The 19017-nt window shown below is 39.9% G+C and overlaps 2 protein-coding genes and 1 long non-coding RNA gene across 3 annotated transcripts; 2 read left to right on the forward strand and 1 right to left on the reverse strand.

The window, feature by feature from the left end:
* Positions 1–515: 515 nt before the first annotated feature.
* zbtb40 (zinc finger and BTB domain containing 40) lies at positions 516–9617 on the forward strand. Its single transcript, XM_058632902.1, has 12 exons — positions 516–614; positions 1410–1603; positions 3078–3496; positions 3591–3769; positions 4639–4885; positions 5673–6026; positions 6808–7014; positions 7397–7561; positions 7655–7869; positions 8399–8555; positions 8924–9093; positions 9221–9617. Exons 2-12 carry the CDS (start codon positions 1452–1454, stop codon positions 9419–9421), a joined length of 2466 nt encoding a protein of 821 aa, XP_058488885.1. The 5' UTR covers positions 516–614; positions 1410–1451; the 3' UTR covers positions 9422–9617.
* A 780-nt stretch (positions 9618–10397) lies between these two features.
* On the forward strand, positions 10398–13926 carry LOC131461355 (uncharacterized). The gene is made up of 3 exons (XR_009240468.1): positions 10398–10445; positions 11413–11461; positions 13786–13926. It is a non-coding gene; the product is annotated as an uncharacterized LOC131461355 (long non-coding RNA).
* Positions 12821–17758, reverse strand: LOC131461354 (probable transmembrane reductase CYB561D1). Its single transcript, XM_058632548.1, has 3 exons — positions 17024–17758; positions 15601–15638; positions 12821–14288 (listed from the first exon to the last, which is right to left on the reverse strand). Exons 1-3 carry the CDS (start codon positions 17178–17180, stop codon positions 13782–13784), a joined length of 702 nt encoding a protein of 233 aa, XP_058488531.1. The 5' UTR covers positions 17181–17758; the 3' UTR covers positions 12821–13781.
* Positions 17759–19017: the final 1259 nt, after the last annotated feature.

Here is a 19017-nt window from a genome sequence, read left to right on the forward strand (position 1 = left end):
AAGAATATTTAATTTTCTTTAACTGTATGAACTCCATCGCCCGATGTCAACTGAGATTGTCACAGCACCCCCCGCGACCCTACGGTAGATAATGGATGGATGAACTCTATTAATTCCCTCAACCATACAGACACTGAAGGTTTCGTTAAAGAAGTTTCGTACAGACAGTGGTGTTTTCTAGTTTGTACCATCTGTGTCACAAATCATTGTATTTCAGGTCAACATTGAACGCTTCTGATAATGTTTAATTAAGAGACCAAAAGAATGTTCATGTACATATACTTTTGGAGCTTCGCCTTTAAATCACCCAGGTTATACGTCATTGACTGTCCGCTGAAGCACATTGAACCATGCCAACATATTTTCTGTGAAAAAATACTTTGTACTCTGTACATACTTTGTGTGTTTACGGAATGTTTCTGCTTAGCTGTGCAAAGAATGAGAAAGATAAACGGATGAATGCTAGGATAATAATTTACGTAACCGGAAACGGACCCATTTGGTCGACGTACCGTCCGTCGCCATTTTCAAAACGACCAACCTTTATTGCGCACACGACAAATGTTGTTCAGCAAAAGCGTTTAAATAAAGAAACGGATCGTTTGAATAACAAGGTAAAGTCATTCAGTGAGTGGGAGTTGCTTGTCATGGCAGATGCTTGTCATTATGTTCTCAGTATAAAGTTGCTCTTGTGTTTTCACCGATTTAACCACTAATATCGTCACTTCACGACATTGGCTTGTGTAGCTAAAGCTAACTCAGAATGACCTAGTTGGAGCTGTCTAGCTTAGCTTGTATATGATTTGCAAACCACTATTTTGGATACATGACATTTCAGGTTGGCACAAGCTCAGCACCGACTGCTAATAAAATATGAAACTGCGATAGTAAAGTTAATGATATGACCATATTAAAGTGGACCATACATGCACGACTGGTTGCATATTGGGTATAATTTAGTTGATACCATGTGGCGACCCCTAAAGGGAGAAGAAGAGAAAGACATTACCTTACATTATGCACCTCAAATATCGACTTTGTAATAACATTCAAGTCAATTCAAAAACACTTGTCCCGAGAAGCAATTTAGGGAATAATGGAGCAGGCTTAAACACAAACATTTAAGAAAAAAAAAGAATATAAGTATTTAACAGTTTCAGTGCATACTGGTCATTTGTATATTCTAGCAAGAGGTACAACTGTTCAAAAACAAAAACTATTTCTGTGGAGTCAGCCTTTACAATTTTAAGTATTTAGACACAGTAATGTCTGTGTGGAATGAACCTTTAAAACTGTAAGTACTTAGACAAAGTAGTATTTCTGAGGAATTAACCTTTTGCTCTGTGTTGTCAAACTTACTGCTGTTTCCATTCTGAATACTTGTACATGTTTGTTGTTGTTTCCATCAGTGACGGAGCAGAGGATTGTGACCCTCAAGACCGTCACTAAAAATGATGGATCTTCCTCACTACAGCAGTCAGCTGATGCAGCAGCTGTGGGCCCTGAGGAAGGAGGGACAATTCTGTGACTGCACCATCCTGGTGGGAGACAGTCCTCACCGAGCACATAAACTGGTGCTGGCTGCCTCCAGCATGCTCTTCAGGTAGTTCCAACCCTTGTGAAATTTGCCCTGAAGGAAAGACTTACGTAAACAGATCTGTTCCATAGTAGAAATGACCATCTCGTTAAGCCACCTTTTAAAACATGGAGCCGATGGAAGCCTCCAGTTTAATAATATTAATTTTTATGGATGATTTATTGATTAAATATTTGGGACTGAGATTTTTTTTGTCGCCTTAGATACGTCTAAACTCGCTCTCAAGTTAAGTACAAAAGATCTTTCTTGAAAACATATCGGTAAAAACTCGAAGTGTGTCCACTTTTTTGTTTGTTTTTTGTCCAAATATGAAGACTGATAACTTCAAGTTCTGTTGTCTCACTTCTCTAAATACTTAATTTGTGTATTGTGTTCTTACAAAACAGGCTGCAAATCAATATTTAAGGATGGGACGATACCACTTTTCTGGTTATCACAATCTCGAGTATCTACTGATACTGATATCAGTCCAATACAGTCATTTTAGACCATTTATGAACTATGAAGTTGTTAACAACACATTTGTGCCCAGTCATTTCAAAGACATAATTGCCCAACAATATTGTGCTCCCAAAAATAAATAATGAACAGCCCAGACATATTATTATGTTTGGGCTGTTTATTATTTACATATTTGCAGTATGTATTCTGCTCCAGGGTTTTTTCACCAGTATCAGACTGATACTGATTCCCATCCCTAGTAACGCTGCAACTAAAGATTATTTTCATTTTAGATTCATCTGTTGATTATTTGTTAAAGTACTTGTTTGTTCCAAAAATGTCAGAAAATGTTGATCTGGTGTTTTACAAACCTGGAAATTATGCTGATCTTAAATGTCTTGTTTTGTCCACAAACCAAAATGAATCACTTTTAATGATTTTATTTGTCATATGGAGCAAAGAAACCAGAAAATATTCACATTTACAAGGCTGAAAAATCCGAAAACTTGTTTTAATTATTGGGAAAAAAAACACTCATGTAGTTGAGTATTAATTTAGTAATCAGTTAATTGAATAATCATTACAATTCTTCAATGTTTGCTCCCTTTCTACAATAGTGTGCCTTGTTTAGTTGTTATCATTTATGTTTCTTTTAGCTTTTATAACACTTTTATATCATCTATTGAATTAAACACCTTAAAGCCATCGGTCATTAGACTTCACTTCAGGGTTCAACACAATATAAACACAGACATTCAGTTTCTTTTATGTGAAAAAACTTTCTGGTTTCTTTGCTCAAAACAAATTCAAAACAGTAAAACTTTGACACACATTCAGGAAAAACATTTAGAGGGGTGCACACTGTGGAGCTCTGATCCAATTAAAATCATCAAATCAATAATAAGGAGTGCACATTAGGTAAAATATACATACACATATCCCTTCATACGTAGACTGAAGTCATGATGTACAAACACATACAACAGCCTTTAATAATTTGGACGATGAGCAGAAATAAAACTGTCTTGGTCTGTGTCAGGTCCCTGCTCGAAGGCTCAGACACCATCTCCATCGACACGACCGTGGTGTCCTCGCAGGAGTTTGGCTGTTTGCTGGACATGGTGTACACTGGGAAACTGCCTCTGGGGAAACACAACGTCAGTCGCATCGTCGCCGCTGCAGACAACCTGCAGATGTTCGATGTGGCTGTTGGGTTTAAAAATGTCCTCACCAGCCTTGTGAACCAGCAGACCCCTGTCTCTGCACCACAGACATCAAGGGTCATCAAAGACCTAAGTGAGAACCCTGAGGGTTCAGCGTCATCGAACAAGGACGGCTCCACCTCAGACAAGACAGAGCTAAAGGTCGAACAAGAGAAGGAAGAATGTGAGGGTGACGGTGAAGAGGTGGAGGAGCCACCACTTAAAAGAGCATGTGTTGAGCCCTGCAGTTCCTCAAGTGAGTTTCAGCTGCACGTCCTCATATTCTTCAATGCAACAGTTACTGTGTGTGACTGTGAGTGGACTTAGTGTTTTCATGTTTGTGTACACAGCGTCTGAAGAAGCCACGTTTTCACAAACTGCAGCAGAAGAAAACAAGGCGGCGATCGAGGCGTCCACTGGTGTCCTGGAACATTCTTCTCAGATTGTGGAGCTCCTCGCCAACGTGTCCTCTGTTGTGGAGCTGCTGAGTCAGGCAGCACAGAGCAGCCTGGAGAAAAACGAGAGACAGGTACCACCTACAATTTGATTTTTGGTTCTTTTTACCCTCAGTTTTCTTCTCTCCATCTAATTTTTTCATACAAGTAACTTCAGTACTTTAAATTCACTTTAAACAGAATTTCACACTTTAATAGTAAAATTCTGACGTACATGCCACATGACACACCAATAAATAATATACCAATAAGCTATCAACCACAGTATTGCTGCAGCAATGATTAGATTAACCGATTACTAAATGAATTGTTTTGATAATATTAAAAAACAAGTTTTCTTTATTTTCAGCTTCTTAAATGTGAATATTCTGGTTCCTTTGCTCTATTTTACAAATAAATCATTAAAACTAAATAATTTTGGTTTGTGGACAAAACAAGACATTTGAGGACATCATCGATCAACATTTTTATGGATAAAAAGGAAATAATCAGCAGAGGAATCGATTGTGAAAATAATTGTTAGTTGCAGCTCTAAACCACAGTGAATTCTTATGCACGGTTGAGAACACTTAAAATAAATAAACGGGCCTTGCCATAAACAATCTTTAACACTGAAATTGTTGAAATAGTCACTTATGGCTCTATTTGCAATGAACTGCAGCCTTCGCAATTTGCCAGTTGCATTGTTTCAAATTGCAATTTTTGATTGGAAAACAGTGAATTTTTCATTCATAGTAAAAAAGTTTTCTTACTGCATCAGTGTGGTAAATATAACATGACTGAAGGAGACATTTGTCACTAAAATAAAATAAAATATTTCAAAATCCTGTACAATCAAGAATAAAGCCTCGTCTCCAATGTAATATTGTGTTTTTAAATAAAGGTTGATTCTCTCTGAAGTTGCAGTCTCAATAAAATAAAGACTTCTCTTTCTTCCTGTCAGGTCGTGTGTCAGTGCTGCAAGGAGGCAGATGCCAGCTCAGCCCTGGAGAAGCTGATGAGCAGAGTCAATGAAGGGCAGCTCAGTAAAGGAGGGTTATTCACTCTGCTGCGGACCATTCAGCAGAAAACCTCCTCTTTCCCTCCATCACTGCTCTCTCTGCTGGGAGAGGAGGAGGAGGAGAAGGAGGAGGGGGAGGAGGAGGAGGAGGAAAGGATAACGCAGGAGCCAAACAGAGACAATACGACAGGTAAAGGAAGAACACGCCGCATCTCTGTGTTTTTCAGCTACGTTTAAAACCACATATCTTCACCATAACAACATTTATATGGCAACTTTAAAAACAAAACGTTTACAAAGAGACAACGCAAACGCAGGATACTCACAGAAAGAAGAGATACATGATGCCACAGAATTCAAAACACCAAATGTCAATTTAAAGAAAAGAAGACATAAAGGAGCAAGTATACAATACAGTCATAGGCGATAATTCAAACTCGCACCTTAAAAACTGTTCAAGTTAAAAACATACAGCCTAAAAGCACAGCAGACAGTGAGGCGTATTAATGAAGTTGTCCAGCAGAGGGTGCAGTGAGCTCAGCTTGGCCTGCATTTATGCCCTCATCAGAAGAAAACAACAGTGATGTTTTATGGCAAGGTTCTAACACCACTGATGGCAAAATCTGTGCACTCAGCTGTGGAGCGAAAATAATCGATCAGGGGATACAGGCAGTGGTATTTATTAAAAGATCTATAAGGATTTTATAAATTAATCAATAAATCTTTTAAACTCACCTCAGAAGCAAAGGTATGTCCTGAATGTATGAGACTGAATGCGCAAAATAGGCCAAGAATTGTGGGAGGAGATAGTGAGGGAATGTTAGGCAACGATTAAAAACACAGAATGGGAAACAATCGTGTGGATGATTAGTCTCTTAAAGTCTCCTTCTTGTACCTTCACCTCGCTGCTCTCATATTCTCTGTTGTTGCTTTTGTACGTGTAATCATGCTCTTTGGCTGTATAATCTTTTCTCCAGTGGAGTCAGCGGAGCAGAATGGCAACAGGAGTGAAGAGAACGAGGAGGAAGAGGAAGAGGACGACAAAGACATTGATGATCCGTCAAACCCTGTCTCCTCTGCCCCGTCTCCGTCTAAGCGCTACTCTTGTCGCTGGTGTAACAAAGGTTTTAACTTCAAGTGCCGAATGCTGAGCCACTTGAAATGCTGCTCCTTGTCCCAGGAGTGTGAGCAGCAGTGTCCACAGTGTCCAGAGAAGCTGGCCAACCTGCGGGCACTGCAGCAACATCGGGCCAAAGCTCACCGCAGCAACACACGTCTTAAGAAGAAGGTGTCCTGTGACATTTGTGGAAGGCTCTTTGCCCATCCATCAGGTGAGAGTCGTCTGGTCCCAACACAGTGCAGCACAACACTTTAACGTCTGTCCAGAAGGATCTGATCGCAGGTGGACAGTGTTAAGTACAACTGTCCATGCCTGGCATTAAAATGTAGCTCAGTGGCTTTTTAAATGCAAATATTTTCTGGTTTCTTTGCTCCATATAACAAAGAAATCATTAAAAATTTGAGAACATCGTCATTTTCTGACATTTTATGGACCAAGCCATTACTCGATTATGAAAAGAAGTAAGGAAAAGCACTTTATAAATACAGAATACATCAGATTTGGCTTCATCCCTGCCGTCGTGTCCCTGATGCTTTTAACATGTCTGACAGTATATATTTTTAATGAGTTTGTTTGTGTGCGATTGTGTCTGAGTATCAGTGCTAGTGACAGGCTCTATTACAAGCTCTATTCATGCTGCTGTAACGTGAAATAAGATTTAACCATAAAAGAAAAAAATATATAAAAAATACTGTTCTACTGTTATCTCTCGCTCCATCTTAATCTAAATTCACTATTCCAGTGTGTGAAGTATATGTGAGGAAGAGGAGGATGAGAGAGTAAATGATCTTATTGGGAATAAATCTGCCTCCTGCTCGACCCAGTTACACCACTGTATTTTAACGTTGGTGAAAATGGTGCTACTTTTGAGAGCTCAATATTGTCTCAGGTGGTGGTTGGTATAAAGAGGTCAGCTGAGGTTGTATGAGCTCAGGGAAGTAATGGCATCAGTGGCTCACTGTAAACGTCTGCTCCCTCTCGCCGCACGACAGGTATGATTTACCACAAGCGAACAGAACACTTTGACGAGAAGCCGTTTGCCTGCAAGGAGTGTGACGCCAAGTTTGCGGCCAACTCGTCGCTGAAGAACCACATGAGGCTGCACACGGGAGAGAAGCCGTACCAGTGCAAACACTGTGACATGAGCTTCAGTGTGGCTGCTGCGCTCGCTTACCACAACAAGAGGAAACACTCTGAAGGTAGGACACACACACACACACTGTTCAGCACAAACAATGGCAACATGTTAATCTGTTAAAGATGTGAACTCTGGCAAATGATTCGACACGGATTCTGGTCAGACTGAACATGTATGTACAGTAATTATTATACTCACAGTTTCACAGTTTCATCCGGTAGTCTTAGTCTGACTTAGTATTCGATTTTGTCTTATTTCAGTCAAACTAACACGTTCACATGTATTTTAAAAGTCGTTAGAAGTAGTTTGTAAACGTATTGACTGTTGGAAAAACTGAGCGTTTTTTTCTTCAGATCTTGTCTTGTTGACATGTGTCCACGACGATGAGGCAGCCTTAGGATCTGAATCTTATCCCGAGTCCCACTTTGTCTTTCTGTGTGCAGGGAAGATGTATGTGTGTCAGTACTGCAAGGCCACCTTCGCCCAAGCCATTGAACTGACGCGTCATGTGCGCACACACACTGGGGATCGTCCGTATGTGTGTCGGGAATGTGGTAAAGGCTACATCCAGGCCAGTGGACTCACTGCCCACCTACTCACCTTCCACGGTAAGACATTCCTGTGTGTGCATCATGACACGCGCGTAGCACAAGCGGTGATGTCGTGAAAAGCGTAACTATTTTGTCGTGCTGTCTCGTCAGACATATCGGAGCCTCATGACTGTCAAAAGTGCTGCCTCAGTTTCAACTCCGCAGAGGAGCTTCAGCAGCACATCGAGGAGTTGCACCCAAAGGACTTCCATAAGTGTCCCACCTGCCACAAGGTGTTCACCAGCGCCGCCCTCCTGGAAAAACACAGCGGAACGCACACTGGAACCAAACCCTTCAGCTGTGACCTGTGCAGCAAGTCGTACCAGGTAGGAGACGGGATATTTGATCACGTTGGCGAATATTGTGATGAAATTATGACTCATGATAAATAAACAAATATTTGTGGTGTGCTGCTAACACAGACCCAGACAACAGCCTGTGTGGACACTGAAATAAATTGAATGCATTATTGTCATTCAAATAACATGTTTGTTTTTTTAATTCTAAATAAATGCAAACATTTAATAATATTTATATTATATATATTTGAATTTCACTTGTTGCACTGGCCTAACCACTTTTCTTCTTATTTCTCTGCCCACCAAGTAGTTGCAACATTATAAAATAAACCATCTATTACTATTAATACTATTTATGGTTACAATATACATTTATTAGTAGAAGCTGTCTTAGCACAAATTACACACACATATGTGTACATATATATATATATATATATATATATATATATATATACACATCGGTCATTTCTGATATATTATGCAGCCCTATCTTAGGTTGTGCCGCACACAGTGTTTCAAACGTATGTCTCTCTCTCTCTCTCTGTTGTCGTAGCAACTGTCAGGACTGTGGTACCACAACAGGATCAACCACCCTGATGTGTTTGCCAGCCACACCCGGCAGCTCAAGACCATGGTCCAGTGTGATCTTTGTTTCAAGTTCTTCCCCGGCGCTGCCATTTTGGCCAAACATCAAGCTGCTGAGCACCAAGGTGAGCACAGACAAGTTTAACTCGTTTTATAAAGTTGTCCCTGTTCAGACCTGTTTGTAGCATCTGTACTATAAGAGCCCAGGGATCTTAGTGACTTTACAACATTTATCAATTGAGAACAAAAATGCATCATTGGTAATAATTGGCTGATTAGTAAATAATAATTGGCTGATGATTATAAAATGGCAGATATTGGGCTGATAACTTGGTCCTACTCTATGTTATAGAAAATAATGCTGCATATAGATGCACTGTAATGTGTGTGTGAATAAGTGAGTGGCAAGACTGTGGTTTAAAGCACTTAAAATGGTCATCAAGGTGTAAAAAAGCACAACATAAATACAGACCATTGACCATCTTTTCACCAGCTGTTCTGGAAGGAGAGGAAGAATTGCAGAGCGGTGAGGAGTTCAGGTGCTCGCTCTGCACCGCGCTCTGCTCCTCGCAGCAGGAGCTGCAGGAACATATGCTCTCCTGCCAAGTGGAGGTACGAGAACAGCAGGAGGACGCAGAGGAAAAGGTGTCCACGTCCCACACAGTAAGGACAATGTTGCTCACATGACCAATAACAAACCTGTCATCTCAGTCCTCAGCTAGTGCCATGGCAGTGTTACCTTCCAGAATAAATTTAAATGTTGATTTTTACGACTTCTCTGTCCAATCAGGTGATTCCAGCGGATCAGACAGGCAGTGAGGGGGCGGAGTCAGGGATGAGCGAAGCCCAACAGGTTTTTGTGACTCTAGCAGGTGGAGGACAAGGCGGATCATCGTCAGAAGTGGTCATGGTCAACATGTATGACCTGCTGAACAACTCGGTCACCTTCATCTGTGAGGACAAACCGTCAGCTCCTCATTCTCAGCCATGAACTCTGACCCCACGACAGTGAGGACATGCGTGTGTGGTTTTATCACCACCTCTGGTCAGTAACATGAAGACAGTACAGGGAAAGAAGTGACAGAGTTCACGAGCCAAGGACTGTCAGTTTTTTGTCCACCAAAGGTTGTTGTTAAATAAAATTTATATTATTTCACTTGTAAAGAAACCTAGGTAGGCTTCAAGTCGTCTCCAAAGATCAATAAAAAAAAAAAAATCATATCAATGTGTGTTGTGCCTTTTTACACCCACACACGACTAGAGACATTAATCTTATTGTGTTAGTTCAAAATGAAAATGAGAACTTGTGAAGTTATGACTTCAGTTATTACATGAAGAGTAGACCTGAGCTGCGATCGCGAGCTGCTTATTTCAGCCAAGAGGAGCAGGTTGTTATAATGGAGAGCTGTGAGGAATACAAAAAAGTGATCACAGCCAAATATGACAAGAGATGAGGCCAGAGCCGGCCCAAGGCATAAGCGAACTAAGCTGCTGATTAGGGTCCCGTGACCACCAGGGGGCCCCGAGAGCAATTATTATTATTTTATTTTTTTTGCATGTGACTGATGACACATATCAGTGTGCTTGAGGGAAAAAAAACAGCGAAACTCACTGAATTTAAGTTGAGACTTTATTTGGTGTGAAAACACAGCTGAGAGCAGCCCAGTGTGTGTGTGTGTGTGTGTGTGTCATTCCAGCAGGTGGCAGCATTTCCTACAGGTGGTGTTTTTTGTTTTTTTCCTGTAACAACAATTTCAGGTGCCACTTTTCTTTTATTTGTCCAGCGAGGACATGACGTTGATTAATTACAGGTGGAGCTGCTCCTGCACAAAGACACACTGATTTAAAAGCCTTTGTGTACTTTTACATGACTTGGTACATTCCACTCCTCCCCTCTGAGTCGATCTATTTGGAATGTTCCACTTCCTTTGTCGGAGGCGGAGCTTCTTCTACGCAGAGAGTCTGTAAAACGGGAGGAGGACGAGGGCGGGTACAAACATGTGGACGAACGTGTGGTAACTGCACATTTCTTAGATTCTCTGTTGACGCTCTGTTCACACCTGCTGTTCACATCCGACCACAGGTGTTCAGATTACACCTGATAATGCTGACGTGACGTCACTGCTCCACAGCAAACACGATCAAATATCTATAGTATGTAGTAGTATAGTATGTCATCAAAAACGTTAAAATATCAATTCTCCACATGTCCTCAAAGAACTGTCCAAAACGTCAAAGAATGTCCTCAACAAAGAATGTCAATAGACCATTAAAACTGTTCAGAATGACTATCTAGTCTGGCCAGAAGCAGGTTAGCTGCTGCTGACGTGACGTCACAGCTCCACAGCAAACGATTGTGTTTTCAACGCATCTGTTTTCAAAAAACTGACTTAGTGTCAAATATATAATTAAATAGTATGACGTCAACAACTGCCTTCATGCTGTCAGAAAGTGTCCTAGTACAGTTTGTCGTGAAAGAAACGTTTATTATTTGTAAACTATCCGATTATAAACTGTCAAAAATGTCACTAGACCATTAAAACTGTTAAGAATGAGTATCTAGTCTGGCCAGTAGGGGGCAGGTTAAGTTAAAACAAAACAATATACCAATATATAGTTGACAATAAAAAGGTTTTCATGTATTTTCCTCACATTTCTTCACTCATTTACTTTACTGCAGTGAGCACATTTGAACACTTTACAGCGGACACTGCTTTTTCTCATCATGTGCTCTGACTGAACACCTGCAAACAGCTGCAGTTAAAGGCACAGTTCATGTGTTTTCAAGCATGGTTGAGTGAGGTCATTATCATCAGAATTTAGGGCAATAAGAAAAAAAAACAAGTCATGACTTTACAGTGAAGAGTAAAAAGAGGCTTTCGGCAGCGCTGTCACTAAATACATCAGAATCCTCTGTTAAATATTGAGATTTTACAAATGTCTACAGGATTTGTGACTGATCTACAGCTTTGTCTGGACCAGGAACCAGGACCAGGAGGAGCTGGAGGAGGACGAGGAGCAGCGGGGACAGGTGTGTGGTAACTGCTGCTTAAAAATGAGCCGCACATTTCTTAGATGTTCTGTTGGCGCTCTGTTCACACCTGCTGTTAACATCCGACCTGAGGGATCCAATCACAGGTGTTCAGATCACACCTGCTAATGCTAATGCTAATGTGACGTCACTGCTCCACATGTAAACACACACACCTTTCATTTCATTTCTCTTCACATACAAATGATGTTGTTTTCATGATTGTTACAGAAAGACAAAGAATCCAGGAAATGTTAATGTTATTATTTTCTCCATTAATCGAGTATTTGTTTGGGCCAGAAAATGTTTGAAAAATCTTGATCAGTGTTTCTCAAACCTGGGAAATGATGATTCTTAATTGTCTTTTTTTTTTATCCACAAAAAATATTCAGTTTTAATTATTTCATTGTTATAATGATGATGATAATAATAATAAGCCCATATATCAGAGTGCAGTCATTAGTCATATCGGCAGACCTCGCACATGTCCCATAAAACTTTTCAACGCCAATATCTGCCCATAAAGATAATATCGTGCATCCCGACACATTTCCGTGTCAGGTGTAAACTAACAACAAACTATTGTTTTTTGAAGAATTAAATCAAGCTTTCTGATTTTACAGCTTCTTAAATGGCAACATTTTTGTTTTCTTTGCTCCATAAAAACAAAGAATCATTTCCACCTTTAAAAAACACTCATCAACATTTTAGCACATTTTATGGACCAAACCATCACACGGACATTAACAGCACTTGTCAACAGAGCCTCTGTTTAATGTGCTCCTTTCCTCCTTTCTTGACGTTAAGAAACTACAGTGACGTTCACATTCCACAGAGCCAGGTTTTTCAGTCCTGGTCCTGGAGACTCACTGCCCCTGCTCCAACACACCTGATTCAAATATGAGTCGTTATCAGGCTTGTAAAGTGAAAGGTAAAGGCTAATTTTAATACAATGGAAATCAAATGATTTTTTTATTTTATATATATATATATATATATATATATATATATATATATACACATATATACACACATGTATGTATATATATATATATATATATATACACACATATGTACATGTATATGTGTGTATATATATATATATATATATATATATATATATACATATATGTATGTATGTACTGCTCTGTTTATAAGAGGCATGGGTCTATTTTTCATAATGGGATAAATACCCCTCGGTATTTGGTACTTTCCGTCTTGTAATTCATTGAGAAAACAGACCATCATAGACAATAATGGGAAAACAATCCTTAGTTGCAGCCCTAATATGAGACTTTTAGGATTGTACATTTTAATGTGAAAGATGGACAAAACTTCATCTTCAGTCAACTGTCAATGTGAATTTGAATGTTTGACTTTCACATTTATTGAAACTCTGTAACAGAAATGTGTGCTTTACACTCCACAACGATTTCAGCAAAACACTCAAATTAGCTATGATGTTGACAAATTATCCATAACCAGAGGAAAAGAAAGGGAGTTTTCAGCAAGTTTAGGAAAAAAAATATCAGCCTCACAGCTTTTGATGATGTGGGACTGAATCACACTGTACATGTGTCATTACACCAAAAGACAAACTATCACTAATGAATGAATAAATAAATAGAAATAATGGCCTGGTGGAGAATCATCAATCACAGCATGTGTCCTTTCAGATTCCACAACACACACACATACACACACAGTGGCTTATGTCACACACACACACAGAGGTTTTTTGCTTTCACTGCATATTTGTTGTGCTGCTTCCTTTTAGTAAGTTCAAATTTATTACGATATTTTGAGACTTATGTGTGACCGTTAAAATACACTGGGTGTGCGTGTGTCCGTGTAAACAGGAGCTGATTCAAAAGACAAAACCAAAAAAAGGAACAAGGATTTGGTCTTCAGGATTTTAGATGTTTCCCCTGCTCCCTCCAACACACCTGCTTCAAACGCATGGCTGATGACGAGCTGAGCATTTGAATCAGGTGTGTGTTAAAGCAGGGAAATATTTAAAACATGCCGGGCAGTGGGTCCTGAGAGACCAGGATTAACAAACCCTGTCGTAAATAACAAAGAGAAACCTGCAGACTCGTTTGTTAGCATTCCATCTGATTGAGGCAGTGGAGGAGGCATCATAGTAGTCCCATAGTACGCCTAATCATAAACATGTTTGTCTGTGTGTGCAGCTCTTTGAATATCTTAGATGAAATAACATGTCACAGCCCTATTGTCTTTGTGTTGACCGGTGTGTCAAGCCCTTTGCTTTCACTGGAACCCAGTGGGAGTAAATAAATTGTCTGGTCCTCTGCGCCTCCTAGTTGGAGATCTTCTTGCGTGGCAGGTAAGCACTGGTGATCTGGTTCATGACCACCAGGGCGGGAAAGAAGGGCAGCAGGAGGAAGACCCACCACACCACCCCTTTCACTGTGGCCTGGAACCAGTCCGAGAACATGGCCGACACCACGGTGACCGTGGACAGCAGGTAGACCACCAGGCCGCAGGTGGCGTGGTACAGCTTCAGCTTGGGCAGAGACGAGGGCAGGCACAGCAGCTTGGGGAAGTTCAGGCACACGCCGCAAGCCGCCTGAAGCACGGTGGCTGCCAGCGTGCAGACGCCCAGCACACTATGCCAGGTGACCAGGTGAGGGATCTCTGAGACGTTCTTGCTGGCCACCATGAAACCAAATCCGCTGGCTGAAGCTATCAGGACCAGAGCTTGACAGAACCAGTGGAGGCGGATTTTACATTTGCGAGATTTGAAGCAGAAGGGGGATCCCTCAGCGGAGAAGAGAAGGATGCCCTCTGTCAAACACAGACAGTACTGCAGGAGGAGAGAAAAGGAATTAATGAAGACTGTCAATAGTTTGAATCACATTCAAGGCTCTTATGCCGGGATCAGAATACACAAATTCAGGACAATTTTCAAGTGATTTGGCCGTGACCATATTTCCAGAATGTTAATATCAGGTGGGAGTGTAGGAAAATACAGTACTGTGGTGTGATACAGTATTGATTCTTTGAAGCACTGTATCTTTATATTGTAAATATTCTAAAAATGTTGTTGGTTTTTTTGTCGTGTTTAAGCCTCTGACTTGTCCTCAATCATTGGGTTCTCTCCCCCTCCTTCCTCCTGGAACTGGACAATAAAAACTGCATATAGCATTATTTTTACTGTGAAACCTTTTCTTAAAATAGATTTTTTAGGGGGGAGAGGGAATACATCCCCATGCTTATAGTATACTATGTGTGAGCGCTTCATACAATCACACTTAAAAAGATAACTGTACCACATGCTTCATTTCACTGCTGTGATTAGGGGTAAATTCCTTACTTATTATTGTAACTTGGCTCTTGTTTTTTCAACTTTGGCTCCTTCTTAATGGTTATCCTTGTTGGTGAAAATAAAGCTTTTAATCAAACGATCCGCATCTTTTTATTTAGACATCAAAGTGAGAGTGAGCGCTGGTCTAGTTGCTCTTATTGGGGGGAAGAAAAAAAACAAACTACTTCCATTGAACAAGAGCAGCTGTTGACTTAAGAGAGCACACATTATACTGACAATATAAAATATTGTCAGTAACACTGTGTGTGTGTGTGAGAGCGATGAGTCATAAACAAGCTTCTCTTTTATCTTTGTTTTAAAACCTGGGATGCCAGAGGTTTTACAGATGATGATATATTATAAAGTAATATATCACACTAGTGCAACTGTAAAAAAAAAAAAGAAAAAAAAAAGAAGTTGTTCTTAGTAACCGACTCTGGGTATGGAACTTGATATCTGCCACTCGACTGTGTCGGCACGCCCCATCTATTATTCACTATGGAAAGAGGAGGTGACACAAAGATCAAAGATCATTATGGTCAAGGCAGGTTGAGTTCATGTACAACTGGTTGTTAATTACTTTAACTTTAATTTGACATTAAAGTGGTCATTTGAGTCTTATCTTAAGTTTCTGTTCACCACTTTATTCATAGAGTTCACCTGCAGTGCTATTTAATCATCATCACACATTTTCATCATGAGCACCAGCTCGTCACAAAAAAGTGCACATACGTGTGTGTGTGTGTGTGTGTGTGTGTGTGTCTGTGTGACAGATGAGAAGATGAGGTCATACGTGTGACTGTAAACTTACTGCAACAGACATTAACAATGGATGCCAAGAAAACAGACCTGAAACAAAAACAAACACCAGTGAGCTTTCATTTCATTTGTAACACCATGTCGACAATACATCTTGAATATCTGAACATTTAGAGATGTCTATATGTCAAATCTTTCAAAAAGGATTTAGCAACATCTATTGGTGAAGCTGTATGTTGCGGGTGAATATCCCCTCACCTTCAGCATTTAGGAGAACCTATGGTAGCCTTCAGTTAGCAAAGGTGAGGGGTCAAAAGGTGATTCTTAAATCCATTAAAAACATGGTAGTTTTTCAGCCCACCCCGATGTAAATATAAAAGGCACATTCTGGGGTAATGAGAACTATTCATACTGTACGTTCAGCTCATTAGTTATTATTATATTTCTGCCAAAGGGATATAATGTCACCTAAATCTTACACACTGTGCCTTTAACGCGCTCTATTTGACTATAATACATTCTCACGTTTCACTTTCCCTGCAGCTCTTCTTTCTTCCTGGTTCATGTATCCTAAGAAAATCCCTCTGAAGCCGCTTGTAGCTCATCAGCGATCAATGAGCTTTTTAACAGTTTTATAACAGGGTTTTAGATTTACTAGTCGATTACTAAATGAATTGTCAAATGTTTTGATAATTAATCAGTTGTGTTAATCAGAGTGGTTTTTAAACAATAATTAGAACAAGCTTCTTAAATGTGAATAGTTTCTGGTTTCTTTGCCCCGTATAACAAAGAAATCATTTTGGTTTGTGCACTTTTTCTGGACCTAACAAGTACTTGATTAATCAAGAAAATAACTGACACATTAAGCGATTATGGAAATAATAATTAATTGCAGCCCTGATTATGAAAATGCGCGGTTCAGTTGCTGGTGGATAAGGAATAAGGACAAAAGTTCATGGGTTTTTTAATAATGTAGTCATTTATTCATTTAGAGACTTTACTTCTGACCAATGCATGTTAGCTGTTTAAAAAATACTACCTCATAAAACAAGTAGGGCTGCAACTCACGATTATTTGTTGTAATCGATTCATCTGTCGATTATTTTCTCAATTAATCGAGTAATGTTTGGTCGATAAAATGTCAGGAAGTGGTTCAGTGTTTTTCAAATCTGGAAATGATGATGTTCTCAAACGTCTTGTTTTGTCCACAAACCAAAATGATTCCGTTTTAATGATTTCTTTGTTGTATGGAGCAAAGAGGGCAGAACATATTCACATTTAAGAAGCTGAAAAATCAGAACACTTGAAAATAGTTGGCAATTCATTTAGTAATCGGTTTAGTAATTGTCTCAGCCCTAAAAGCAAGTATAATACAATGATTTATTTAATTTCTGACCTATATATAAAACAAAAAAACCTATAATAGTCATGTGTAATAACAGTATAAATGTGTTAATGTCCATGTGTTCACTCACTAGTTCCGGGTCTGGACAGCAGGGAGATGGTGAGGGTCAGACCGAGGCCGGTGACATGAGCCGCTATCAGCGCCGCCCTCCGCAGCCACACGTACAGCCAGAAGTCTCGCATCCCCAGCCCCTCTCCCACCGGGCTGTACTCCACATCGGACGGCATGCTGCTGCTGCTGCTGCTACACCTGCCCGGTCACCTGCTGGGTCCAGCGTGGGGAAGAGGCGTGGTGTGCGTACTGGCCAGACACGGCACGAGCTCCATTATCCAAAGATAAACAGGACTGCGCGCACACACACACACCGCACGCGCCACTTCCTGTAAATCCTGTGTTGTGTAGTATTTGAGTGACGTAACAGGTCTGGATGTGCAGTGGATGTTTTCGTATGAACAGAACAACCTCAGACTAAAAAGAAAGACAAAACGGAACCATAAACAGCGTCTTTTGTCCCAGAGGCTGGCGTGCCTTCATTATTGTCATCCATAAAAGTTGATCGGCGTGAACCTTCTGTCGAGTCTTGTTTTTCCTTGACTTAAAGAAGCGAAAGGTGTAAACTTTGTCTTTAACGGTTAAAAGATCGTACAGTGAATGAGACGCCGTCAGCAGGCGACTTAATTCTTCCAACTTTGACAGAACAGACACACGATAATAACACCGAAGGAAAATCTCCAACTCCGGCGGCGTCAGGTCATCGTTCCCATTTCCGGATTCGGGTTGGCGATCGCTTGGACACGTGACCCAAGTGGGCGTGTCTCGCGTGGGGGCGCTGTTTACAGTGGTTGCAGCCGGATGTGCAGGATGTGAGCACGACCCACTTTAATAGGTACACCTGTTTAACCGCTTTTTATGCAAATATCTAATAGTCAATCACCACATGCAAGGATATATTACTTAATGGGCCCCACCAGGCCCAGGGTCCTGAAGCCCAGGCCACTGCTTGTTGTAACTCAACCTGCCTGTATTGTTGCTACTGTTATTCATCTGGATTTTATAATGGTGCCCCTCAGCCAAATAACACTGATTATTGTTATGTCTTCATTGACAAAGGTTAAGTTATGCCATGTGTATAATAGGGCACCTCAAAAGGCACGTTAAGCTTAATGGGAGGAGGAGAATCTGTGTGTAGACGTGATCAAGGACAACTGCTCAAAAGATGATTCAACTAAATTTGAATAACTATTAATCTACTGATATAAGAGAGAAGTTCTCTCTGCAAAAAAGGCCTTGCTGATGTCAAAGGTCAAAAGGGAATGGTGGCACTTTTCCGTTCTGTATTGAAATTTGTATTTTAATGAATAACTTTGATAGGCTTATTTTACTGCCTATGAAATAAGTATTTTGTATTTTCCATTCAGTTACCTTTGACCTTTTGCTGCTGGAACAAATGAAGTGATCAGATGAGAGCCCAGTGAAGTCTAATCTAATTCTTTGATTTTTACGTTTTTGATTCTATTCACTTCTAATTCAAATGCCTTCGATTTATTATTTCAGCTTACTCAGCAACGTATTCCGCTTCTCTGAGCTTGCACTTCTCTTCAGGCAGGAAATGCATGCTGTAGTCACTTACAGCATTACAGAGATGCTGATGTAGAAGTTCAGCAGAGAATCTGAGAGATAAAAAGCAGATGTGGGCACAGCAAACCTACAGTCAGAATTGTTTTAATATACTAAAGCAGTAATTTCCAAAGTGTGGGCTGTGAAAGGTCATTAAATACAAATAAATGTTTTTTTCATTTTCGTAATGAAGTTTTAATTTGCTGTAAAATATGTACAATAGATTTTAGTAAATACTTAAGGAATACAACTAAATCATGGCATTGATATTATTTTTCATTTATCTGCCCTACTATAGCAGGTATATATATATATATATATATATATATATATATATATATATATATATATATATATATATATATATATATATATATATATGTATATGTATATGTATAGAGTGAAATATGTTAACAGAACAAAAAATATCAAGTCAGAGAAGCCAAG

This window comes from Solea solea, chromosome 6 (genome assembly GCF_958295425.1).
Source record: "Solea solea chromosome 6, fSolSol10.1, whole genome shotgun sequence".
Lineage (NCBI taxonomy): Eukaryota > Metazoa > Chordata > Actinopteri > Pleuronectiformes > Soleidae > Solea > Solea solea.